This window comes from Podarcis pityusensis (genome assembly GCF_964106645.2).
Source record: "Podarcis pityusensis genome assembly, chromosome: 16".
Taxonomy (NCBI): domain Eukaryota; kingdom Metazoa; phylum Chordata; class Lepidosauria; order Squamata; family Lacertidae; genus Podarcis; species Podarcis pityusensis.
The window spans coordinates 5,637,901-5,664,960 of NC_138041.1; the positions used below are offsets into that span (position 1 = coordinate 5,637,901).

General features: G+C 47.2%; 1 protein-coding gene across 1 annotated transcript; it reads left to right on the top strand.

The window, feature by feature from the left end:
- Nucleotides 1-26,688, top strand: LOC308464999 (nuclear receptor subfamily 2 group F member 5-like). Its single transcript, XM_080984771.1, has 4 exons — nucleotides 1-452; nucleotides 2,653-3,946; nucleotides 13,220-13,747; nucleotides 24,986-26,688. Exons 2-4 carry the CDS (start codon nucleotides 3,598-3,600, stop codon nucleotides 25,258-25,260), a joined length of 1,152 nt encoding a protein of 383 aa, XP_080840897.1. The 5' UTR covers nucleotides 1-452; nucleotides 2,653-3,597; the 3' UTR covers nucleotides 25,261-26,688.
- The last annotated feature ends 372 nt before the right edge of the window (nucleotides 26,689-27,060 follow it).

Genomic DNA, 27,060 nt, shown 5'->3' on the forward strand with positions numbered 1-27,060 from the left:
GAAGCAGCGGCGGCGGAGAAGCGAAATTGACAAGCGGAGACGGAGGAGCGACGCTGCTGCCGCCGCCGCCGTATCTCTCGGAAAAGAAAAGTTCCTCGCCCGCTCCGCCTCTCCCTTGTCCCTAGGATTTTAATTTTTTTTTTAAAGCCAGTTTTGAGGGAAGCGGGGGAGGAAAAAATAAAAAAATAAAATAAAATTCCGAAGCATTGTCCGGCGGCTTGCGCGGGTGGGAGCTGCGCGCGGGCGCAACTTCAGGATCGGGGCCGCCGCGTTGCGCGCCAAAGAAGAAACTGCTGCTTTTTTTAGCACTGGAGGGAGAAGCGCAAGGAGCAGCCTCGAGAGCCCCCCAGGCGGAATTTGCTTCAAAGAAAAGAAAAGGGGGAAAAAAGAGAGAAAACCATCAATTTCTTCTGCAGGATTCCGAAGGAGAATTAAAAGCGATTTTCGAGCAGGTCTGGGTCCTACCCTCCTTTTCCCTCTTCCTTTCCGATAAAGGAGATGTTTCCCCCCTCGCTTTGGGGTGGTGGTATTATTATCAAACCTTATTTTATCTTGGTGGTTTTGCTTGTGGTTAAGTCATGGCTGCCCACTCTGACAGATAGGAATTTATTTTTGAATTTATTTGGGGGTGCAGTGGTAAGTCGAAGGAGCGCTGCCTATTTTTTTTGTCTTCCTGTTGGAGAAGAAAAGCTTTCCCTTATTTCTGGGGTACTTTCCCCTTTTCAGGTAGCAAATGACACGAGGCAACATCGTGCTATAGGCACACCTACCTGTGAGTTTTACTCCCTCCTAAAGTAGCGAGCTCCTCCACTGACTGCAGGGGCGCGCGCTTACTCCTGAGTAAACGGGTGAAGGTTTGTGCCGTGTTAGGAGCGATTTATCCCCACCCTCTCCCGCAAAAGCAAGACAGGATAATGATGGCTCCCGAAAAAGGAAAATTAAAAAGAAAGAACTTTCGTTGGGGAAAAATATATGGGAGTTTGCAGAACAGGCAGAAACTTCACAAATTGATTTTTGCTCTCTTTAAAAAAAACAACAACACGATTTAAACAGTACAGATTTGATGTTAGTTGCTTGCAACAATGATGTTTAAGGATGGCTTTTGGTGTTCAGCTGAAAAACGAAAAACTTGCCCAGTCATCTGTACTGGCATCACTTGCTAGGATTATTAATTATTATTTCTGTGGGATGAAATTATGGTAATTCAAAACGAGTTTAACGGTACTAAATATTCTGTTATAATTAAAGAAATAATTATATGTAATTTCCGTAGCAGGATTTGACATCTGTTAAAAATATTACTAATGCTAATAAAGTTGCTTTAATTGTAATAGGGTGAAAGCTTAACACAATTGTATATAGACAGTGGCATGAATATTTATTTAATATAGACTGTTGGTACTAATGACCGTTAATGTCTAGAGCAGGAAACAGGATCTAATAATATTAGCAACAATAGTGTTATCAACAGTAATCACTAGTAATTTTATTAACAGCAATCTAATGCTGTTAATCATGATGTATCAATTACCATTACCTGTAAAAATAGCAACGTATTAATAGGAATATATTGCTAATAATGTACAGTATTGCTTTTAACAGTATTGCATTACTGATATTACAGATTTTGCAGGTAGCAATATCAATACAATTAGATGCCATTTCTTCTTGCACAAAGCTTTTAAGAAATATTATTTATTATTCAATGGACATTCCTTGCTATAGGGGGAAATGACATTTATTCATAAATATATTATTAGGAGGTGGTTGGAGATAATAAATTCTTCAGAGGGTTGGTAAAAGGAATATCATTTTAATTCTTGCTATGCTTGGAAAAAGACAAATTCTCTCGCCCCCCCAAATCCCTCATTGATCTGTAGATGATCTTCATCAGCTGTATTTAATACCTTGATCAGGGGTCAATAGGAAAATAAAGATATATACAGGGGTTCAGAGTTAAACCCACATGCTCCCTGATCCTAAAAATAGTTCACCGGAATAGATCTGTCTCATTCATGCAAGCTACTTTCTCTGTTGCTAGAGAAACTCTCCCTTCTTGAAAATTGAAATCTGAATGCCTGTTGATTTTGACCATAGAAAGGACAGAATGGGGAGGGAAACAGAGGATAGATTGGGGTCTTTGCCCTGGCTTAGATGGCTTCAATTTGCCCACACCCCAAAGGCAGAAGCACCCTAAAACCCCAGAGACGGGCATTTCTGGTGATGAAACACCCATCCCAGAGACAGTTTAGGATGAAAGCTCTCCCTCTCTTTCGGAAGCCCATCAAAATCTGATGGATCGTTTTTTTGGAGCCCCCATCATTTTTTAAAAGAATATTTTTTGGGGAGGACTGACTTTGAACTACCTCTCAAAGACTTGTTAGTTGCATTTTCTGTTCCTTTTGGGACACCGCTGCCTTAAAAGGCAGATGAACAGCCCCAAAAGGCTATCTTAAGATGTCGTATATTTCACACTCGATGGGAATGTGAACTTTAGACAACCGGGATGGGAGTTGTGTGGCTTCTGGTTTTTCCTTCACCTTTCTTGCACAATGTTTGCTGAGCTCTCTTCTTAAAAATAAACTAACCTCTCGCACCTCTTCTCTCTCCCTGTCCTTCCTCTCCTTAAAAAAATAAAACCCCCATGCACAGATCTGTCAGGATTTGAATGCCTGCTAGCAGCTGCCGCCTCACTGGAAGAAGTTTTCTCTCTGGTTATGGGCACCTTTTTCGGAGTCGTTATAACCCTGTGTGCTTTCCATCCTCTGGCAACTGAAGACCCGAGATTCCTTCCCTTCTCTCTGCTGGGCTTCTGCCAAATCGAGGCATTGTGATCTTCTTTCTCTAGCAAAGAAGGCAGACCGCTTCTTTGGGAAGACAGACCCACGGGGAGGAAAATGGAGGGAGGCGACTGCAATTTCCCCTCCCGGCACTGATTCTTACTAGTGGGGATTTTGGGATTCCCTCTGCCGCTTTTCCTGGAAGAAAACCTTCGTTTACAGTTGCCTGCTCGGTCTTGTGGGGCGAAGAGTGGGGGGAGAAGCTGCCAAGACGCCCCTCCTTTCATTCCTTATTCTTCTCCCTACCCCGCCCCCCCCCCTGCAAAGCATGCAGTTGTTTGCTCTTCTGCTGGAAAGTAGATTTATAACCCCGCTTTCTTTGGGATCTGTTTCATCCTCATTTTCCTCTTCCTCCTTTCTACCTGCTTCCTCTTTCTCTCACTCCTTCACGGCTGGTCCTTTCCACCCTCTCCTCCTTCCCAAACTTCAGCCGCTCACCCCCTGCCCTTCTCCATTCCTCTTCCCTCCTTCTCCTCCTTTCCTTCCTTCTCTCCCTCCTTTCTCCTCCTCTTCTCCGCTTCCAGTCCACCTGTTCCCCAGCCTTCCTGCCCATCTCATCCTTTCCTTCTCTCCCTAGCCGTCATTCTCTTGCCCACTGCTGCCCCTTCTTGACCTCCCAGCCTCTGCAGCCAGCCCCATACCTCCTCCAACCAACCCCTCCGCTAGATCTCTCTCTAGCCCCCCTGCAATTCTCACCCCCTTTCTCCCCACCCACTCCCCTCCTTTCCTGCACCTTCCTTACCACCCCTCTCCCAGGATGGCTCTGGTGGTGACCCCCTGGCAGGAAGAGCTTCCTGGCGTTCCCCCGGGGGTCCCCCCGCAGCTGCCAGCCCCAGCCCCCCAGGAGCCCAGCGGGGGCAGCAGCGGGGAGGGCAAGGCGTCTGCGTCGGCCGTGGACTGTCTGGTGTGCGGGGACAAGGCCAGCGGGAAGCACTACGGCCAGTTCACCTGTGAGGGCTGCAAGAGCTTCTTCAAGCGCTCTGTGCGCCGCAACCTCAGCTACACCTGCCGTGCCAGCCGCCAGTGCCCCGTCGACCAACACCACCGCAACCAGTGCCAGCACTGCCGCCTCACCAAGTGCCTCAAGGTCGGCATGCGCCGTGAAGGTGGGTTGCCCGAGGAGGGGGGGTGTCCCATGCATCTCGTCCTCCTCTCTCTCTCTTTCTCTCTGCTTTCTTGCAATCTCCCTCTCCTCCCTTCGCTCTCCAGAGGCCAGTCTTCCATTTCTTCTTCTTCCCCTGTTTTTTCCTGTTCGGATCTCTCTTACTCTTTCCTTTTGTGGAAGTTGTGACATCCCTTTTCTTGCTCGCCTCCTCCCTGCTGCCTTAGGGCTCCTCTGGAGAGTAATAATAATAATAATAATAATAATAATAATAATAATAATTTATTGTTTATATCCCACCCATCTGGCTGGGTTTCCCTAGCCACTCTGAGCGGCTTTCAACAGAATATTAAAATACAATAGTCTATTAAACATTAAAAGCTTCCAGTTTTAAACATTGTCTATAACATTACAAGTGTTTTTTAAAAATCCTGCTAATGTCTTAACTTGAGTACATTGCGTAGCTCAGTGGTCAGAACACCTGCTTGGCATGTAGAAGGTCCCAGGTTCCATCCCCGCTGGCAGAGGCTCTCTTGCCCCAAACCCTGGAGAGCGACTGCCAGTCAGTGCCAAAAGTACTGAGTTTCCTGTGATCCTGGTTTTTCTTTTTCTGTGGATGTATTCTGCGAAATGTCATCGGTGCATCAATAGTCCTATTATTTATGTATTCATCTGTTACCTTGCTCTTCAGCCTAAGTTCCCAGGGCAGGTTCTACCAATGAAAACACAGTATTGAAATGGCTAACAATCGCAAAAATAACATGGATCCTAAAAGGATACGGCTTGAGTGTCAAAAGCATTTCATTCAGTTTATATAGCCCACGCTTCCTCTCAAAGGAGCCCAGGGTGGAAAACCTATCAATCATGTAGAAAAGCATTTGAGAAGAGAAAGAACATAAGCAGAGCCCGCTGGATCAGGCCAATGGCTCATGTAATCCAGGATCCTGTTCTCACAGTGGCCGATCAGATGCACCAGTGGCTCCTGTGGGAGGGAGTTCCGCAGTTTAACGATGCACTGGGTGAAAAAGTCTTCCCCTTTTCTCTGTCCAGGGATCTGAGGGTCGCCGGAAACAGTCGTCTTTCAGCCACCAAATGACAACCTGGGTAAAGAGGGGTGTTTTAAAAATCCCTCCTGAAAGTCGATTACGAGGCAGGTGGGCGCAACTTGCTCGGGAAGGCATTTCACAAATGGGGAGCCACCACCAAGGAGGCCCTGTCAATGCCAACTGGGCAGCCTCCAGTGGTGGCACCCTTACCTACCACGGCCTCCTCTGCTGGTCTGAAATGCTTGATACTGGGAAAGGTGCTTTTTAAAAAGGTACTGGTGCCTTAGTGGCCGATGGTGCATTAATGGCAGATTTGTGCATAGGAACATAATAATCTGTCTTATACAGAGTCCAACCATTGATCCATTTAGCTCACTATTGTCTCCACTGACTGGAAGAGGCTCTCTGGGGTTTCAAGCAGGGATTAAATGTGGGATCTTTGGCATGCCAAGCAATCGCTCTACTCCTGAGCTACTGTCATTCCATTAAAAAAGAAGACGCTAGTCCGCATGGTTCTGAATAGAGAGTTGGTTTTAATTGGGAGCTGCCTTACACCAAGCCAGCCCCTTGGATCTATCTAGCTTTGTGTTGTCTACACTGGCTGGCAGCAGCTCTCCAGGATTTCAGGCAAGGGGTCTCTCCCAGTGGTACCTGGGGATGGCAGGGATTGAACTCGGGACCTTGTGCATGCAGCCTTTTCCTGAACCATCCACACATCATTCTGCCTTATTAGTTGCGTTCTGCAGTGCTTCCTCAATGTCCGTGTATTATGGCCACCCAGAGGGGCAAACTGCGATTCTTGCACTGTAGGGGGTTGGACTAGATGACCTTTGGGGGTACCCCTCCAACTCTGCCATTCTATGAAAAGCAGGGCAAGTAATTAAATCAGGCCATTTGAGTTAAAGGCTGAGAAAATGATAAACTAAAATCGACACATTTGTGCACCGGCTACTTCCACCCCTGTCCTGATTTTATTTATTTCTGCTCTCCAGGTGAACCTGGTTTAATTTCAATTTATTTGTGGCATTAAAAGTGAGGAGGATTTCAGCAGGGAGATCTGGGACTTGCAGCGACTGGGAACAAAGCAGAGTTTCTGGTCCAAAACCTTTGCAGCGGCAAACTCTGTTGAAAGGGAAATAGCTGCCTTGCCACTGCCCTAAAGCTGAATGCGGGGAAGCTTCGGGACAGATAAAAGAATAATAATAATAATAATTTATTATTTATACCCCGCCCATCTGGCTGGGTTTCCCCAGCCACTCTGGGCGGCTTCCCAAAAAAATATTAAAATACTGTAATATATCAAACATTAAAAACTTCCCTAAACAGGGCTGCCTTCAGATGTCTTCTAAAAGTGTGGTAGTTGTTGTTCTCTTTGACATCTGGTGGGAGGGCGTTCCACAGGGCAGGCGCCACCACCGAGAAGGCCCTCTGCCTGGTTCCCTGTAACTTGGCTTCTGGCAGTGAGGGAAGTGCCAGAAGGCCCTCGGTGCTGGACCTTAGTGTCCGGGCAGAACGATGGAGGTGGAGATGCTCCTTCAGGTATACTGGGCCGAGGCCGTTTAGGGCTTTCAAGGTCAGCACCAACACTTTGAATTGTGCTCGGAAATGTACTGGGAGCCAATGTAGGTCTTTCAAGACCGGTGTTATGTGGTCTCGGCAGCCGCTCCCAGTCACCAGTCTGGCTGCCGTGTTCTGGATTAGTTGTAGTTTCCGGGTCACCTTCAAAGGTAGCCCCACATAGAGCACATTGCAGTAGTCCAAGCGGGAGATAACCAGAGCCAGAGCTTTTTCACACAACACGTAGCTAGACTCTGGAACTCCCTCCCACATGAGGGCAGAGGCAGCCACCAAGGCTTGAAAAGAGGACTGGGCAAATTGATGGAGGGGACAGAGCTATTTGTCATTAGCAATAGCCCCTGTTGGCTACCAGCTGCTGTGGCTTTGCTCTGCCTCCAGCAAAGCTTCTGAAAGCCGGTTGCTGCAAATCACAAGCGTGGAGAGCACTGCTGTTGCACCCAGGTCCTCCTTTTGGGCTTCCAAAGGGGCATGTGAATGGTCACTGTGAAAAGAGGAGGCAGGACCACAAGGCCTCCACTTGACATGACCCAGTGGCCGCGCTCTTCTGATGTCCTTACGGTCCGGAGGAAGTCTATTTACATCCCTAGTTCCTTACAGGTATTTGGCCTTGGTGAGGAGAGGATGTTGGACTAGACTGGACCCCTTTGGCCTGATCCTGCGGGCTCTTATTGCATTCTTAAAAGTAAAGGTAAAGGGACCCCTGACCATTAGGTCCAGTCATGGCTGACTCTGGGGTTGCGACGCTCATCTCGCTTTATTGGCTGAGGGAGCCGGTGTACAGCTTCCGGGTCATGTGGCCAGCATGACTGAGCTGCTTCTGGCGAACCAGAGCAGTGCACGGAAACGCCGTTTACCTTCCCGCTGGAGCGGTACCTATTTATCTACTTGCACTTTGACATGCTTTCGAACTGCTTGGTTGGCAGGAGCAGGGACCGAGCGACGGGAGCTCACCCCGTCGCAGGGATTCGAACCGCCAACCTTCTGGTTGGCAAGTCCTAGGCTCTGTGGTTTAACCCACAGTGCCACCCGCGTCCCATTGCATTCTTACGAGAGCGCTATAAAAAGTGCCTATGCGGGGACCCTAATTCTTCATCTTCCTTCCATCCCTCTTCTGCTTTTCCTGCCTTCCTTTTTCCTTTGTGACTCTCCCTTTTCTATCCTGCTTTCCTCCAGTTCCCCATTTCTCCATTTCCCCCAATTCCCTCCACGCCTCCTCTTCCCTACTCTTTGCTTTCTCTCCTCCTTTTCTCCCTTTCTTTGCCTTCCTCTTCCTCTGCAATCCTTTTGCAAAGGCAGATCTTGATTATCTAGCTGTGCCCAACCACGTGCCCATTGCTGAATCATCCTCCTCTCTGCTCCTGCAATATCTTCCCTCGTTCCCCTTGATTCATGCCCCTGTCTTTGTCTTCCCAAGAACCTCCCAGGGTAGGAAAGCATCTACTCCTTTTCATCTTTGCCCTTCAAAGTTATTTACCTTTTCCCTTTCCTTCTCTCTGTCCTCCCTCTGCGTTTTCTTCTCCTTTTTTTTTTTTTTTTTTTAGGAATCGCTTCTTAAGGTCCAATTTCTTCCCCTCCACATTTAAGCAGAGGGGCTCCTTTGCAAGACTATTGGACACATTAATGGCTGATGAGGCTACCAACATCTGCTAACTGCAACGGCTATTTTCTGCCTCCATGTTGGAGGCAGTGAGGTAAAGGTAAAGGGACCCCTGACCATTAGGTCCAGTCGTGGCCGACTCTGGGGTTGTGGCGCTCATCTCGCTTTATTGGCCAAGGAAGCCGCCATACAGCTTCCGGTTCATGTGGCCAGCATGACTAAGCCACTTCTGGCGAACCAGAGCAGCGCACGGAAACGCCGTTTACCTTCCCGCCGGAGCGGTACCTATTTATCTACTTGCACATTGACATGCTTTCGAACTGCTAGGTTGGCAGGAGCAAGGACTGAGCAATGGGAGCTCACCCCGTCATGGGGATTCGAACCGCTGACCTTTTGATTGGCAAGTCCTAGGCTCTGTGGTTTAACCCACAGCGCCACCCGCGTCCCTGATGTTGGAGGCAGTAGCCGCTGAATAATAGCAGTTCCAGGAAACCACGGGGGGGGGGGGGAAGTGCCATGGCATTTGGGTCTGGCTTGTGGGCATCTGCTTGGCCATTGTGGGAACATTTGCAGGATAAAAAGGTACAGGATTTCTGGGACAGGTGTCAAAAAGTGCACAGATTAGAAAGGAAACCAGTGCAGCTGCCTCAAAATATTTGCAGGCCCCCAGCAGTGTTTTTTAAAATCTTTATTATTTTTTAATATATCTTTATTAACTTAAAATAAATACATTTATGAAAAACAGACGTACATATAAGTAAACAAACATACAATCAAACAAATAACAGAAAAACCAAACAAACCACCGCACTATAAGAAGATTAATATAATTATCATCATATATACTCCTGGTATTGAACACAATTATAAAACTTGTAGAAAAGAAATTTAAAACTGACTTCCAATTAATCTCGCTGTACTTTGTCTATCCATTACGTTATACCGCACAGTTACTTGTATACTTTCTTTTTACCTCCTCCCTACGAATTTAGAAAACTATGGAGTAAAAGGAAACATCTTGGCAGAATTAGACTGAGCCCCCAGCAGTGTTAAAGCAGCACGGTGTCTGACCGCCCCAGTAGCAGGTAGAGAAACAAATAATCATGGCTAGGTGATAAAAAAAAAAGTTGTCTGGAGGGGGCAAAGGATTCCTTGGAGGAGAGAGAATGCAGGAAGATTTGAGACAGCGTTTTCGGATCTTGCTCACGCAGCGCAACCTGTGGAACTCCTTGCCACAGTAGGCAGGGACAGCGACCAACTTGGATGGCTTTAAAGGAGGATTGGGCTGGTTCACGAAGAGGGCTATCGATTTCTGATAGCAACGATGGCTGTGCTTCTTCCTCCATGGTCAGAGGCAGCAGTTCTTCTGAATGCCAGTTGCTGCAGGAACTGCAGGAGAGCAGAGAGCCTTTTGTGCTCCAGTCCTACTTGCGGGTTTCTGACAAGATGGGCTACTGGCCTGATCCAGCGGGCTTGTTTGTGGGGCCAGAGCGGAGAGACCTCTGATCTGCCGGCCCTGCCAATCATGCAGGAGGCGGGGGGAGGAAGCGGGGCAGGTTCCCCTTTCCTAGACACAAGTTTTTTTAAAAAATCATTTTTATTGATTTTCTAATAAAAAACATCCAATTAATATATCCAATCATAATGCTCCAATTAAAATAAAAAAACTAAAATAAAGAGACCAAATTATAGTCCAAATTATAATTATTAATTTTTCGGGGCTCCCCAGGGTCTGGCTCTCTGAAGCATATCTCCACATCTTAGTCCTGTTTCTCCTCATTGTTTCCATATTTTCCACATCTCGATTTTGACGCTTCTTACTTACTTAATTTTCAGTTTTCTTTTTCATTGTGATTACTAACAACCCCAAGGGCATGGTATTGCATCATACTATATACAAAGCAAACAAAATAATAATAATAATAATAATAATAATAATAATAATAATAATAGGTCAATTTATATCCTGCCTTTTTCCCTGACAGGGACTCAAGGCGGCTTACAAATAAAATAAGAACTGCTAATTATTATTATTTTTTGAGGGGTGCAACCATTAAAAAAACAATTAAACAATGTAATTAAAATTACCTATCTGTCTATAGGAGACGCGGGTGGCACTGTGGGTTAAACCACAGAGCCTAGAACTTGCCGATCAGAAGGTCGCTGGTTTGAATCCCCGTGACAGGGGGAGCTCCCGTTGCTCGGTCCCTGCTCCTGCCAACCTAGCAGTTCCAAAACACGTCAAAGTGCAAGTAGATAAATAGGTACCGCTCCGGAGGGAAGGTAAACAGCGTTTCCGTGTGCTGCTCTGGTTCGCCAGAAGTGGCTTAGTCATGCTGGCCACATGACCCGGAAGCTGTACGGCGGCTCCCTCAGCCAGTAAAGTGAGATGAGCGCCACAACCCCAGAGTTGGTCACAACTGGACCTAATGGTCAGGGGTCCATTTACCTTTACCTATCTGTCTATAAGATTCCTGTGTAGTACGGGGTTGGATTTGATGGCCCCAGAAGGGTCCCTTCCAACTTTACAATTCTGTTAAAAACATACTGGCAATCTCCCTACGACAGAGGAATGGCAAACTAAACTGTTGGACTGCGCCGAAATGGCAAAACTGACCGGAAAGCTCAGGAATCAAGAAGACGAGAACTTCAAGAAAGAATGGGGGGAAATTATAATTTATTTAGGACACCATTGTAAAGCAGGTGAAAACATTACCAGGATTCTAATAATGCTTGTAATGGAACAAATATGATGGATAATATGGACAGGTACAAAATATTGTTGTTGTTTAGTCGTGTCCGCCTCTTCGTGGCCCCCTGGACCAGAGCACGCCAGGCACTCCTGTCTTCCACTGCCTCCCGCAGTTTGGTCAAACTCATGCTGGTAGCTTAGAGAACACTGTCCAACCATCTCGTCCTCTGTCATCCCCTTCTCCTTGTGCCTTCCATCTTTCCCTACACCAGGGTCTTTTCCAGGGAGTCTTCTCTTCTCATGAGGTGGCCAAAGTCTTGGAGCCTCAGCTTCAGGATCTGTCCTTTCAGTGAGCACTCAGGGCTGATTTTCTTCAGAATGGAGAGGTTTGATCTTCTTGCAGTCCATGGGACTCTCAAGAGTCTCCTCCAGCACCATCATTCAAAAGCATCCATTCTTCGGCGATCAGCCTTCTTTATGGTCCAGCTCTCAATTCCATACATCACTACTGGGAAAACCATAGCTTTAACTATACGGACCTTTGTTGACAAGGTGATACAAAATATAGACTGAAATAATACGCAGTTGGAAATGTTGACACTAGATTCAGAGAAATGTGTATTTGGCATTGTTACAGCTCTTCATTTGTAAAACCAAATAAAAACAATTAAAAAGACCACATACTGGCAATCACAACGGGAAAATAATAATAAGGAAATGAAATAGAAACATATGCATCCTTCGTTTCCCGAGCTTGCTTGGGTGGTGAATACTGAGAATCTTAAGTCAGAAACCCAGGAAATAAAATTTTCCCCTCCCCAGGACGACGTAACGACATATTGGTTTCATGAAATAAATGCTGAGACGCGAATCATGTGCTTTCTCCTTTCTCCCCCCCATAACATTGTATTAATTTTCCAACAATAACAGAAACAAAACAAACAACAATAAAAACCAAAATGAAACAAATTGACTTTCCCCCTGATCCCTTCCTTGGTTCCATTATATATCAATGTACTACTACCTGTCCATTATAAAGTTTTAACCATTTGAATTTCTTATTGTCCATTCATAATAAAATTACAAGAATTCTCAAAACTCTGCCAGTGTATTAACCTGTGTACATTGCAATAAAGTCCTTCCATTCTTCCTTAAATTCCTTGTTGTCGCTTCCTCTTAATTTCATTGCCAACTTTGCCGTTTCAGCATATTCTTTTAATTTAACTTGCCAATCTTCTTTAGCCATGACGCTTTCTTCTTTCCAATGTTGTGCTGTTTGTGCAGCCGTGGTTGCATACATAAACAGATTCTTTTGTGATCCTGGTAAGTCCATTCCTGTAATACCTAACAGGAAAGCTTCTCGGTTTTTTTTTTGGTCAAAGGTTATTTTAAACACCTTCATTTCATTATAAATCATTTCTCAATAATTCTTAACAATTTTGCTGTCTCATCACGTATGAAAAAATGTACCTTCTCTTGTTTTACATTTCCTACACTTGTTTTCTCTAGTTTTGTACATTTTTTGCTAGTTTAACCAGTTAGATACCTGAAGGAGCGTCTCCACCCCCATCGTTCTGCCCGGATACTGAGGTCCAGCTCCGAGGGCCTTCTGGCGGTTCCCTCCCTATGAGAAGCCAAGTTACAGAGGGCCTTCTCGGTAGTGGCACCCGCCCTGTGGAACGCCCTCCCACTAGATGTCAAAGAGAAAAACAACTACCAGACTTTTAGAAGACATCTGAAGGCAGCCCTGTTTAGGGAAGCTTTTAATGTTTAATAGACTATTGTATTTTAATATTTTGTTGGAAGCTGCCCAGAGTGGCTGGGGAAACCCAGCCAGATGGTCAGGGTATAAATAATAAATTATTATTTATTATCTATACGTCATTTTCTCTTTTTTATATACATTTTTATTATTTTTTTAACATATTAATTCCAACATTCATACAACATAACTTCTCATCTTATACAATATTTTTGGACTTCCGTCAACGCCTCTGATGATTTTCCGTTCTTTATCACTTATTATGCATTTCTTAATTCCATATTACCTTTAATTATCCTTAACTAATAATTCTCCTCATTGTCTTTTTTTTTTTTTGCAATATTTCAAATAATTCACCTTACAAAACTTCTTGCCGATCTACTAGCGCCATCTGTTCATCACAATTACTTTTCAAATCGTCCGTAAATTGACTCCAGCCTTCTGAGAATCTCTGGTCCCGCAGGTTTCGAATCCTTCCTGTTAGTTTATCTAATTCTGCATAGTCCATCCATTTCATCCTCCGTTCTTCTTTCTGCCACCATTGCATATAAAAACAGCCTATACATCATTTTCTCCCTCCCTCCCTTCTTGTCTCCCTTCAGCCGTGCAACGGGGGCGCATGGCTCCCGCGCAGCCCAGCCCGGGTCAGTACCCCTTTGCCAACGGAGACCCCTACAATTGCCACTCCTACCTGACGGGCTTCATCTCCCTCCTCCTCCGGGCAGAGCCCTACCCCACTTCCCGCTATGGGGCCCAGTGCCTGCAGCCCAACAACATCATGGGCATTGAGAACATCTGCGAGCTGGCCGCCCGCCTCCTCTTCAGTGCCATCGAGTGGGCCAAGAACATCCCCTTCTTCCCGGACTTCCAGTTGGCCGACCAGGTCTGCCTTCTGCGCATGACCTGGAGCGAGCTCTTCGTCCTCAACGCCGCCCAGTGCTCCATGCCTCTCCACGTGGCTCCCCTCCTGGCCGCCGCCGGCCTCCACGCCTCGCCCATGTCCGCTGACCGCGTGGTGGCCTTCATGGACCACATCCGCGTCTTCCAGGAGCAGGTGGAGAAGCTGAAGGCTCTGCACGTCGACTCGGCCGAGTACTCCTGCCTGAAGGCCATTGTCCTCTTCACCCCAGGTGAGCATCACGCGCTGCTGGATTGGAGGAGGAGAGGGCTATCGGTGGCCACGATGACCATGCTCTGACTCGCCATTTCATCGTTCGGGGCAGGCCAGAGAAAGTCCTCCCTCACGCAGGTCATTGTTAAACTATGGAACTCAGTGCTGCAGGAGGCAGCGATGTCTGCTATTAAGTAGCGGGTGGACATAGCAAACGACACAGAGATTTCTCCAAATACCGTATTTTTCGCTCTGTAAGACGCACCCGACCATAAGATGCACCTAGTTTTAGAGGAGGAGAACCAGAAAAAAAATATTCTCTCCTTCTCTGCGCAGCGCCTATCCAGCAAAGCAGGAGGAGAAATGGAAGTGGCTCCGTTTCTCCTCCCGCTTCACTGAAGAGGCACTGTGCAGAGAGGGAAAGCTGCGCAGTGCCTCTCCAGTGAAGTGAAGTCAGAACAGCAAGAGGGATCGCTGCTTTCGCTGCGCAGCGATCCCTCTTGCTGTTCTGGCTTCTGGGATAGCTGCGCACCCTGCATTCGCTCCATAAGACGCACACACATTTCCCTTTACTTTTTAGGAGGGAAAAAGTGCGTCTTATAGAGCGAAAAATACAGTAGTTCTTTATAAATAAGCTGGAACTAAACTGAACAGCAAACAGCTCAGCCGGCCTGCTTTTATAGGCAGCCAGCTGTCAACATCGTAACAACAGCAGCCCAGGGTTTCCCGCCTAAGTTAACTTACGTGGACCTGAGTGAAAACTATACAGTGGTACCTTGGGTTAAGAACTTAATTCGTTCCGAAGGTCCGTTCTTAACCTGAAACTGTTCTTAACCTGAAGCACCACTTTAGCTAATGGGGCCTCCCGCTGCCGCTGCGCCACCGCTGCATGATTTCTGCTCTCATCCTGAAGCAAAGTTCTTAACCCGAGGTACTCTTTCTGCGTTAGCGGAGTCTGTAACCTGAAGCGGCAGTAACCTGAAGCATCTGTAACCCGAGGTACCACTGTATACACAATACCCCTGGTGGCCAGGGTGAGAACTTCAATACATAACATCTGCCATCTTGGATGGCTGGAACAGAAGGCTGTCATTGGTTAATGGCTGTGCTCTGCCTTCACAGTCAAGAGGAAGCGATGCTTCTGAATACCCAGTTGTTGGAAACCGCAGCAGGAGAGAGGGCTCTCCTGCCCAGATCCTGCCTGTGGGTTTGCCATGGCGGTGGGGGCAAGGGCACTTTGCTGGCCATAATGAGAACAGGATTCTGGTCTCTTCTGATTGTGCTGGATCTGATTGCCCAATTAATTTGAAGGCGTCTGCAATTCTGAATGGCCTCAGGAACACGTTCCTTTCCTGGTGAGCGGTTCTTAGGCGAGAAAGGAAGCTGTGCGTGTTTCACACCCAGATGCACTGGAGTTGAGATGGGGGCGGAAGCTTATGGGGAAGCTGTTTTACACACAGTTTTTAAAAAAGCGCCCTCAGCCCCAAGATCTGTGTTTTATACCACAGATTTATGGTTATTATTATAATTTATTATTTCTATCCTGCCCATCTGGCTGGGTTTCCCCAGCTACTCTGGGCAGCTCCCAATAGAAAGTTAAAAACATAATAAAGCATCAAACATTAAAAACTTCCCAAAACAGGGCTGCCTTCAGATGTCTTCTAAAAGTCAGATAGTTGTTTATTTCCTTGACATCTGATGGGAGGGCGTTCCACAGGGCGGGTGCCACCACCGAGAAGGCCCTCTGCCTGGTTCCCTGTTACCTCACTTCTTGCAGGGAGGGAACCGCCAGAAGGCCCTCGGAGTGGGACCTCAGTGTCTGGGCTGAACGATGGGGGTGGAGACACTCCTTCAGGTATACTGGACTGAGGCCGTTTAGGGCTTGAAAGGTCAGCGCCAACACTTTGAATTGTGTTCGGAAATGTTCAGGGAGCCAGTGTAGGTCTTTCAAGACTGGTGTTATAAGGTCTCGACGGCTGCTCCCAGTCAGCAGTCTAGCTGCCGTGTTCTGGATTAATGGTAGTTTCCGGGGGGATTGATCCTCCAGGTCTGATAGGCCTCTTCGCCTGTTTCACAGCAGCAGACTGGTGGTTGTGGGCGGCAGGTCCTTTAGTTCAGAAATGGATCATGCTCTCCTATTATTCCCAAAGGGGCGAGTCGCTTCTGTTTCCTTCCAGCAGGAGGCGAGAGGGGGTCACTCCTCCACCCTCTGCTGGCATAACACAGAATCCTGACCATGGTGGCTTTTTTGCCCATGCAGGTGTTCATTAGTGTCCCAGGGGTCATCTTGTCTGACCTCCCTCCGACGCTGGTGAACCACCCCAAACTCTAACTGCGAGCAAAAGGGGTCCATTTACACTCTCTCCATCCAGTGGGCCAGGAATTGGCCCACCAACACCAGAATAGCCAGCCCACATTGGCTGGTAACTTGTTCTAGCTCCTTGCTTGAATCTCTTGAGGAGCTTCCCCCGTGCCTTTCTCCAACCTTCCTGGGGCATGGATTCCTTCATTAGAGGGGAAATCAAGCAACAGACGGAAGAAGACAGCGCCCCAGTATGGACTTTCTCATAGATCATCCTGGGACAGAATACGGCAGCTAGACTGGTGGCTGGGAGCGGCTGCTGAGACCACATAACACCGGTCCTGAAAGACCTACGTTGGCTCCCAGTACGTTTCCGAGCACAATTCAAAGTGTTGGTGCTGACCTTTAAAGCCCTAAATGGCCTCGGCCCAGCAGACCTGAAGGAGCGTCTCCACCCCCATCGTTCTGCCCGGACACTGAAGTCCAGCACCGAGGACCTTCTGGTGGTTCCCTCATTGCGAGAAGTGAGGCTACAGGGAACCAGACAGAGGGTCTTCTCAGTGGTGGTGCCCGCACTGTGGAACACCCTCCCATCAGATGTCAAAGAGATAAACAACTACCTGACATTCAGATGACATCTTAATGCAGCCCTGTTCAGGGAAGTTTTTAATATGTAACGCTGTACTATTTTTAACACTTGATTGGGAGCCGCCCAGAGTGGCTGGGGAAACTCAGCCAGATGGGCGGGGTATAAATAAATAAATAAATAAATAAAATAATTAATAATAATAATAATAATAAACCACCAAGAGTGGCTGGGGAAACCCACCTGGATAGGCAGGGTATTAATAGTAGTAGTAGTAATAGTAATATTATTATTATTATTATTATTATTATTATTATTATTATTGTATATCCCTCAAACCCAGTGTTGTCCACACTGACTCTCCATGAGTTCAGGCCAGGAGCTTCCCTAGAGATGCTGCTGGGCGTGTGTGTGTTAACCTGGGACCTTCTGCATGCCAAGCAGGTGCTTCACCTGTGAGCTGTGACCCTCCCCTTCACCTTTCTCCTGGCCCCGCTACCTAGAGATGGCCTCTGCAGAAGCAGAGCTTAATAAACTGCATGCATGTCAAGGAGAAAGGGGATAGAGAAGAGTTTTTCTCCCTCTCCCATAGTTCTGGAAGCCGTGCGACGAAGCTGAATGTTGGAACATTCGGAGGAGAGAAAAGAAAGCGCTTCTTTGCAATGCAGCTAAACTATGGAACTCCCTCCTGCAGGAAGCAGTGATGGGCAAGGCAAAAGCCTAGGTGGCTTTAAAAGAGAATGACACAAATTCATGGAGCGGGAGAGGGCTATTGAGGGCTACTAGCCATGTTGTCTAGGGATGCGGGTGGCGCTGTGGGTTAAACCACAGAGCCTAGGACTTGCTGATCAGAAGCTTGGCGGTTCAAATCCCCGCGACGGGGTGAGCTCCCATTGCTGGGTCCCTGCTCCTGCCAACCTAGCAGTTTGAAAGCACATCAAAGTGCAAGTAGATAAATAGGTACCACTCCAGCGGGAAGGTAAACGGCGTTTCCGTGCACTGCTTTGGTTTGCCAGAAGCAGCTTAGTCGAACTGGCCACATGACCCGGCTCCCTCGGCCAATAAAGCGAGATGAGCGCCGCAACCCCAGAGTCGTCCGTGACTGGACCTAATGGTCAGGGGTCCCTTTACCTTTAGTTTTAGCCATGTTGTGTATGTGCTGCCTCCACAGTCTGAGGCAGGAATGCTTCTGAAGACCAGTTCCTGGAAACCGCAGGAGAAGAGATTTGCTCTTGTGCTCAAATCCTGTTTGTGAGTTTCCCACTGGGGCATCTGGGTGGCCGCTGTGAGGCTGGACTAGATGGATCCAGCAGATCCTCCTTACGTTTTTATTTGTCCTCAGAGCATGTGGTTTTTTTGCATTCTGTTTCAACCATGTACGTGGCTTTGACACCATTGTCTTGTGAAGCGGTCTATAAACTTGTTGAATCTCAATGGCAACCTCCTTGATTCTGCCCTGCCATCGATCGGTGCTGGCTATTTTCTTGAAGGCATCAGGTAGCTGAGCTTGTGATGGCAGGGTGTGTGTGGGGGGGGGTTGCTTGTGTGTTAAGTGAGCTCGCCTTGCCAAGATGTACGTCGCTTTCTGAAATCACCCCCAGGCCAGTTTGCCTTTGCTATCGCAAGATGGAAACTGTCGGAAGTTTGGGTGCACAGCCTTTGCACAGAGCTAAGAGAGTGAGAGGGACATGGGTGGCGCTGTCGGTTAAACCACAGAACCTAGGACTTGCCGATCAGAAGGTCAGCGGTTCGAATCCCCGCAACGGGGTGAGCTCCCGTTGCTCGGTCCCTGCTCCTGCCAACCTAGCAGTTCGAAAGCACGTCAAAGTGCAAGTAGATAAATAGGTACCACTCCGGCGGGAAGGTAAACGGCGTTTCCGTGCGCTGCTCTGGTTCGCCAGAAGCAGCTTAGTCATGCTGGCTACTGACCCGGAAGCTGTACGCCGGCTCCCTCGGCCAGTAAAGCGAGATGAGCGCCGCAACCCCAGAGTCGGCCACGACTGGACCTAATGGTCAGGGGTCCCTTTACCTTACTGCCTCCAACAGTGGAGGTAGAAAATAGTGGAGAGTGAGGGACCTCTGTACCCCCAGACTGTACCTTTAACCTTATGAGCTTGCAACGTTAGCAAGAATAAGTTGGAACAGAACCTGCATCTCACGTCCCCTTGTCTGCTCTGGTCATCTAGCGTTTGCTAGGAGGGGAGTTCACAAAGGTGCTGGAGAAACTTTTTGCTTTGATGCCGTGAGTAATGCGCCACGACTGGCAGATAAACAGCCCACCTCTCTTTATCTCTCTGTGTTTTTTTTTTAATTAACCAAATCTAGCTGTGCCCCTTTCTCTCCCCACACGCACACACCCCGGTGCTCCTTTCATCCCTTTGGTGGCCCGCGACACAGCATCCCCAGAGTAAGCGTTTTCAAGTCCCAGCTATTGATGCCGGCGACGGGCGGCCCATTCTCCCCACGCAGCTAAATGTCTGTTGCGTTAGCCATGCCGCGTTAGAAAAAAGCGGCGGCTGTGAATGGATTCGCGGTGAGGTCCCTTTTGGGGGCCTCTGTCAATAGCGACGGCGTTCGTGGCCTGAATAGCCACGGCGCTCATTTGAGGGGCTCTGAATGGAGCTGTTTTGTGGCTCCCGCAACGGGGGAGAGGGATGAACTCAACTTGAAGGTTTCGTTCAAGCTGGGAAACGGCAGCCCTCGGAGATGTATTTCACTGGAGTGCTTGGGGTGGGGGCGAATGCTTCTCAACAGGAATGGGGAGGGGGGACACAACAACCCTCAAATATATATTCTCTTAATTGAATCCTGGAATTATGCTGTGTGGAAATTTTTTTGGGGGGGGGGGGAATGTGATGAAATAAATAAATAAATAAACAAACAAACAAACAAATAATTTATATCCCGCCCTCCCCAGCCGAAGCTGGGCTCAGAGCGGCTAACAACAGTAAAATAATACAGTGGCATCTCGGGTTAAGTACTTAATTCGTTCCGGAGGTCCGTTCATAACCTGAAACTGTTTTTAACCCGAAGCACCACTTTAGCTAATGGGGCCTCCTGCTGCCGCTGCTCCGCCGGAGCACGATTTCTGTTCTGGGTTAGCGGAGTCTGTAACCTGAAGCATATGTAACCCAAGGTACCACTGTATAGCATTATAAAATCAGTTCAAATCAAATTAATGGCAACCATTGGGCTAGAGTTCTGTGAAGATTACCAAAGGAGGGGGTCAGGCTGTGCCTTGGCCAAAGATCTGGCGGAACAGCTCTGTCTTGCAGGCCCTGCTGAAAGATGTCAAGTCCTGCAGGGCCCTAGTCTCTTGGGACAGAGCGTTCCACCAGATCGGAGCCACAGCTGAAAAAGCCCTGGCTCTGGTTGAGGCCAGCCTAACCTCCCTGTGGCCCGGGACTTCCAAGGTGTTTTTGTTTGAAGACCGTAAGGTCCTCTGTGGGACATACCAGGAGAGGCGGTTCCGTAGGTACGAGGGTCCTAGGCTGTATAGGGCTTTAAAGGTTAAAACCTGCACCTTAAACCTGAACCTGTACTCCACCGGGAGCCCGTGCAGCTGGTATAGCACCGGGTGAATGTGATCTCGCAGTGAGGACCCCGTAAGGAGTCTTGCCGCAGCATTCTGCACCCACTGGAGTTTCTGGGTCAGTCTCAAGGGCAGCCCCACGTAGAGTGAGTTACAATAATCCAGTCTGGAGGTGACCGTCACATGGATCACAGTGGCTAGGTCAGGGCAAGAGAGTAAAATGACTGAATTTGGTAAAGTGATGCTCACTTCAAGAATCACCAAAGACTGAAGAAAGGAAGAAGACCCTCAGTCTAGCATCCTGTTCTCACTGAGGCTAATACCTGAATGGTAAGATCACAAGTAGGACTTGAGCACAAGAGAATTCTCTCCTTTCCTGTGTTTTTCGGCAACTGGAATTTAGAAACATTGCTGTCTCTGACCACAGAGGCAAAGCGCAGCCATCATGGCTACTAGCCATCAGTGGCACTCATGAACACAAAACTTATTATGGTCAGAGACCAGCTTAAGAAACACAAATGGAATTACAATCCCAATATATACAACAATGGATTCTCGGTTTAAAAGTGTGATAGGCATAGTAAAGGAGGTAAAGGGACCCCTGACCATTAGGTCCAGTCGTGGCCGACTCTGGGGTTGCGGCGCCCATCTCGTTTTACTGGCCGAGGGAGCCGACATGGGTCATGTGGCCAGCATGTTAAAGCCGCTTCTGGCGAACCAGAGCAGCGCACGGAAACAATGTTTACCTTCCCGCTGGAGGGGTACCTATTTATCTACTTGCAGTTTGACATGCTTTTGAACTGCTAGGTTGGCAGGAGCAGCGACCGAGCAACAGGAGCTCACCCCGTCGCGGGGATTCGAACCACCAACCTTCTGATCAGCAAGTCCTGGGCACTGTGGTTTAACTCACAGCGCTACCCGCGTCCCCTATAGGGGACATATAGGCATATAAACACAGATAGGCATATAAACACATAAAAACTTTAAAATAGACTACCTTAAAGAAATGACCCAAAGTCGCCCGTGGATCTGGGTTTGGGAATTTTCAAACTAGATTGAATTGGGCGATGGTCTGCGCCTACAGATCTGTGCGCAGAATCTGGTGACCATTCAAGTCATCTTGGGGTCTTTGCCTAACAGGAGAAGATAGAATTTTTGCTTTGCCGGAAGGTCAGCAAGCCTTAGCAGCAGGGGGGCGATGGTTTCTCTACATGCCTCATCGTAAAAGGGACATCTAAAAAATATGTGTTTAGGGCTTCCTATATCCCCCAAAGGACAGGTGCAAATTCTCTGGTTGTATGGGACTTTTTTAAAGGATCCTTCCAAGACTGGCGAGGGCAGAGCTAAGCTTCTGGCAAGTGTAAAAGCCCTTTTTGCATTTTTGGATACAAGAAAAAAGAGATATGTTGCTGGTGCAGCTATATCTCTCTCGATTTCTACAATTTTGTAGTCGGAGCACCTTAAGCAGCCCTGTTGTCTCTCGGTGTCTATAATTCTTTGCCTAACCATTGCTTTTGCTTGGCCCGAGGCCAGACTTAGAAGGGCTTGAGGGGCAAAACCCAGTGATAGCCATTTATAGATCGGTGTTAGGCTGATATGTGCCAATCCTCTTTTAAACCCATCCAAAATGGTGGCCATCCCTGCCTCTTGTGGAGTTCCATGGTTCCCCTATGCTCTGCAGGAAAGGCTTCCTTTTGACTGTCCTGAATGATGAAATGAGGACTCAGGGTGGGGAAAATGGAAGGATACCATCGCACAGTGCGCAGCCAGGCTCTAGGCAGCGGTGGTCTCCAGCTCGTATGGTTTTTATAATTCATAGCGCATACCAGGGCTATCGGCGGCTGCTAACCATGACGGATATATTCGACCTCCATTGTTAGAGGTAGTTCAGTGGAACCTTGGTTCTCGAACTTAATCTGTTCCGGGAGGCCGTTCGACTCCCGAAACCGTTCAAAAACCAAGGCGTGGCTTCTGATTGGCTACGGGAGCTTAAGCGGAAGCAGCGTCAGACATTCGGCTTCTGAAAAACGTTCGAAACCTGGAACACTTACTTCTGGGTTTTCAGTGTTGGGGAGCCAAAATGTGCGAGTACCAAGGCGTTCAAGAACCAAGGTATGACTGTATGTCTCTTAATACCAGGTGCTAGGGATCACAGGTGTGGAGAGTTGCATACCCACCAACATTTCTCCTATGAAATAGAGATGCTCTATTCCCTTATTATAGGGACGCGGGTGGTGCTGTGGGTTAAACCACAGAGCCTAGGGCTTGCCGATCAAAAGGTCGGCAGTTCGAATCCCCGTGACGGGGTGAGCTCCCGTTGTTCGGTCCCTGCTCCTGCCAACCTAGCAGTTTGACAGCATGTCAAAGTGCAAGTAGATAAATAGATACCGCTCCAGCGGGAAGGTAAACGGTGTTTCCGTGTGCTGCTCTGGTTTGCCAGAAGCGGCTTAGTCATGCTGGTCACATGTCTTGGAAGCTGTATGCCAGCTCCATGGCCAATAAAGCGAGATGAGCGCCGCAACCCCAGAGTCGGTCACGACTGGACCTAATGGCCAGGGGTCCCTTTACCTTTACCTTTATTCCCTTATTATTGCTGTTGTTATTTTAGTATTTATACCCTGCCCATCTGACTGGGTTCCCTCAACCACTCTGGGCAGCTTCCAACATACATAAAAACATAATAAAACTTGAACCATTTTTAAAAAAACCTTCCCTATACAGGGTTGTCTTCTGAAGGTTGTAAAGTTACCGTATTGGCCTGAAAATAAGCCACACTTTTTTTCCCCTTCAAATTCTGACCGTGAAAAGTTAAAAGTGTGGCTTAAATTTGCGACCTTACAAAACTGGCTTTTATGATATCGCTGCTGGAACAGACATACGGTAAAATGGAACGGGTGTGAGTGCCTGTGAAATTTTAAAGGTGCGGCGTATATTCAGGTGCGGCTTATATTCGGGCCGATATGGTACTTTTCTCCTTGGCTCGGGTGTGTGTGTGTGTGTGTGTGTGTGTGTGTCGCATAACTCCATACCCTCCAACATTTCTCCAGTGAAAATAAGGAAAAGTGGGATCAGATCAGAAACCGGAACGGCTTCTATGAATCCAGGGCTGGAGGAGCTGAAGTTTCGGTTGTGCTGTGGCCCTGGTGTGCGCTTCCCCTTGTGCATCTGTTTGGCCCATGTGAGAATAGGATGCTGGCCTAGCGGATGGTGACTTTTAAAAAAATGATAATATTTATTATTTTCCGTACATAAACATAACAGAAGAAAAAGCCAACAATAATAAAGAAAAAAGAATGAAACGGAAAAAGGAAAAAGAACATAAAACATAAAACACATCAGATCACCACATAAGCTAAAACTTAATTAATCAAAATCCATCTTCATAAACGTATTACTTGACTTCCTCAAATCTCTTCCATCTGAGTTTCTTAGTAATTATATATATATATAGCAGTTTCCAATATCATTATTTCATAAAACCATATCACAGTCATAATCATATTTCCTAACTTTTCTTATCGTATATTTTCTTATTTATTTATTTAATCCCAATTTAATCCTAGGCCTAATTGATTCCTTCAGGTGATTACTTATCTTTAATATTACAATATTTATTCAAATAGCCTTTAAATTTCTTCCAATCTTCTTGGTATTCCTCTTCTTTCTGGTCGTGGATTCTCCCAGTGAGATCAGCCAGCTCCATAAACTCCACCTTCAGCGGATGGCGGCGGATGGAGACTTTTACCGCATGTGGTGGACTTGTGATAAAGTTAAGAATTTTTGGGAGTTAATTTACAATGAACTCAAGAAAATATTTAAAGACACCTTTCCCAAAAAACCCAGAAGTCTTTTTGTTGGGTTTGATGGGGAAGGAAATTAAGAAAGTCGACCAAAGACTTTTTATGTACGCCACAGCAGCGGCAAGAAACATGCTTGCCCCAAACTGGAAATTACAAGAAGTTCCTATCATTGCGGAGTGGCAGACAAAAATGATGAGCTACGCGGAGTTAGCCAAACTGACGGGAAGAATTCGGGACCAGAATGATCAGAGGTTTCAAGAAAATTGGAGTAAAATTTATAGTGTATATAAAGGCTAATTGCAAAACTTTAAAAACACTGGCAGGGCTGAAATAGCTCTTACAATGTACGGCAGATACAAGGTTTATAAATAGAATACGCGATATAAGAAAATAAGGGGTACTTGCTGAAGGGATGGAGGGAAGTCGCAAGCTCGGCAGAGCTAATAGTATCTATGTGATTTATTGTAAAGGTAAAGGGACCCCTGACCATTAGGTCCAGTCGTAACCGACTCTGGGGTTGCGGCGCTCAACTCGCTTTATTGGCCGAGGGAGCCGGCATACAGCTTCCGGGTCATGTGGCCAGAATGACTAAGCCGCTTCTGGTGAACCAGAGCAGCGCACGGAAACGCCATTTACCTTCCCGCCGGAGGTAAACCTATTTATCTACTTGCACTTTGACGTGCTTTCGAACTGCTTGGTTGGCAGGAGCAGGGACCGAGCAACGGGAGCTCACCCCGTCGTGGGGATTCGAACTGCCGACCTTCTGATCGGCAAGTCCTAGGCTCTGTGGTTTAACCCACAGCGCCACCCGCGTCTCTGTGATTTATTGTATTGTACTGTAAAGGTATGTATAAGGACTGTAAAAGTATGTATAAGGACTGTAAAAGTATATATAAGGAAAATAATAAATAATTATTATATATATAAAAAAAGAGAATAGGGTGCTGGCCTAGATGGGATCCTCTCTAGCCAGATCCATCAGCTGGGCTCTCACTCCGATCTCCCATGCAAACCTTCTTTCCTTCTCCCCCTTGCAGATGCGGTGGGGCTGACAGACTTGTGCCACGTGGAGAACGTCCAGGAGAAGTCCCAGTGTGCCTTGGAAGAGTACGTCCGTAACCAGTACCCCAACCAGCCCAGCCGATTTGGGCGCCTCCTCCTCCGCCTCCCCTCTCTGCGCATCGTCTCAGCCCCCGTGATCGAGCAGCTCTTCTTTGTGCGCCTGGTAGGCAAGACCCCCATCGAGACGCTGATTCGAGACATGCTCCTTTCCGGGTCCAGCTTCAACTGGCCCTACATCTCCATGCAGTGAAAGCAGCCGGGGGTTGGAGGCCGTGACTGCAGCCTTGACGTTGCCTTTGCCCCCCAAACTGGGCGATGAGGGCCTTGTTGGTGCGCAGACAGCAGTGGGCTGTCACTCAGGGAGCCAGAGCGTCTCAACTGTGCTCCCTCCAAAATGGCTCCAAAATCGAGACAACCAGGAAATGACATCAAGGAGGTGGAGCTTGAGGTCGCTTTCCTGGTTCCTTCTAATCCCAAGGGGGGTGGGAGTGACTTTGGAAAAGCAATCCCTGCCCTTCCATATTTATATCGCAGACAAAACACAATGGAAGCCGTTTTCTTAAAATGAGCTTGATCCTTGGATGGTTATTTTTAAAAATGTGCTTTATCTACAAGAATGTCCTTGCCCCTCAAGGAATTATACTGGACATTATAGATTGAGAACTTGAGATCTTTCGTTGTCCCATGTCTAAGGGATTTCTATAGCTTCGTTGGTGGGTCTCCCTTGGGCCCACCTTCTCAACTGGTGAATGTTTTGTTGACAGCGTGTTGGCGACTAGAGGCCAAGGTGAACGGCCCGCCTAGGAGAAGGTTTGCAGTAGATTGCGATACAAACACATGTGGCTTGCTGAGCCCCCATCGTGCAAATGCACCTCAAACAATCTTTCATCTTCCCTTTTGCGTTTGTGCATAAATATGTAACGAGGGAGAAAAGGGCTGGGGCAATTGGGGAAAAAAGACTTGCCTCTTCAGACCGATCAAAAAAGAAAAGACTTGCCTCCTCAGCCTGCTTTTCTTTTCTTTTTATAACAAGGACTTTCTTCTTCAGGCCAATATGTGTGAAAGTGTCCTTTACAATACTGCAAAAAGCCCGCATATCTTCCAAGACTCCTTCCCCGTGGGCCTTTACAGCCTAGGGAACTGTCTACAATCTATGATGTTTGGGAGTGATGGTGGCTATCATACCCTATACATGAACTGAAGCGGAAGAGATACAGAAAAAAAATGAACAAACCCAGAATTGGAGTCGGGGCAGTTGATTCCATTCATGTGCAAAAAAGAGGAGATAGACAGGGGAGAGACGACTACTACTTCTTTTTTAATCTAAAGGAGGGGCAAAATGATTTGGAATGTCTCTTACCTGGAGGGGGAAACATGCTATTTATAAAATAAAATAAACTCAGATTATATCCTACTCCCGTTGCCCAGCTAAATGTACTTACATACAATTCAACACCCATAATTTTTAAAATTTCGGATGGTTTCTTTGTAAGCGCAGCGGCGGAAGATCTCATCTAATGGATTGTGGGTTCCTTTCTTGGATGCGGGGGAGACGATGAAAAAGAAACAAGGAAAAATTCAGCATCCATCAAGTAGATTTAATTAAAAAAAAAAATGATGGAGCTGGCGTTATAATTAAAATTGATGATTGCTGAACTCCTTCCAGATTTTTTTTTTTTTAATTTCACTTCCCTCCCTTTCTCCACCTTTTCCCTATCTATGATGCCCCAGAATTTGTGGGTTTGGGGAAGATGAGCTCTCCCCCCCCCTTTTTTTCCTCAGGAAACATTTGCCCAGGACGATTAGGACAGATGGTTTGGCCAAGTAGGAGGAAGATGGTTTGCGGGAGGTAAAGCAAGAGAATGTGTGTGTGTGTGTGTGTGTGTGTGTGTGTATGTAGTTTCAGGAAATGGAACCTCAACGTAGCTGTTAAATGTTTTCCATCAAGGGGGAGGGAGCGGTTTGGAAGCGGCAGGCAGGCGTGAGGGAAAAGGGGGGGGGGGTGTCGCTTGTGCATTTTTGCTGTTTATTCCCTCCTCGACATACAAAT

Bases quoted from the DNA above. Each gene is read 5' to 3' on its own strand.
- LOC308464999 (XM_080984771.1), top strand. From the start codon at position 3,598: ATGGCTCTGGTGGTGACCCCCTGGCAGGAAGAGCTTCCTGGCGTTCCC. The intron at 3,947-13,219 runs GTGGGTTGCCCG...GTCTCCCTTCAG, and splicing joins GGTCGGCATGCGCCGTGAAG to CCGTGCAACGGGGGCGCATG. The intron at 13,748-24,985 runs GTGAGCATCACG...TCCCCCTTGCAG, and splicing joins CATTGTCCTCTTCACCCCAG to ATGCGGTGGGGCTGACAGAC.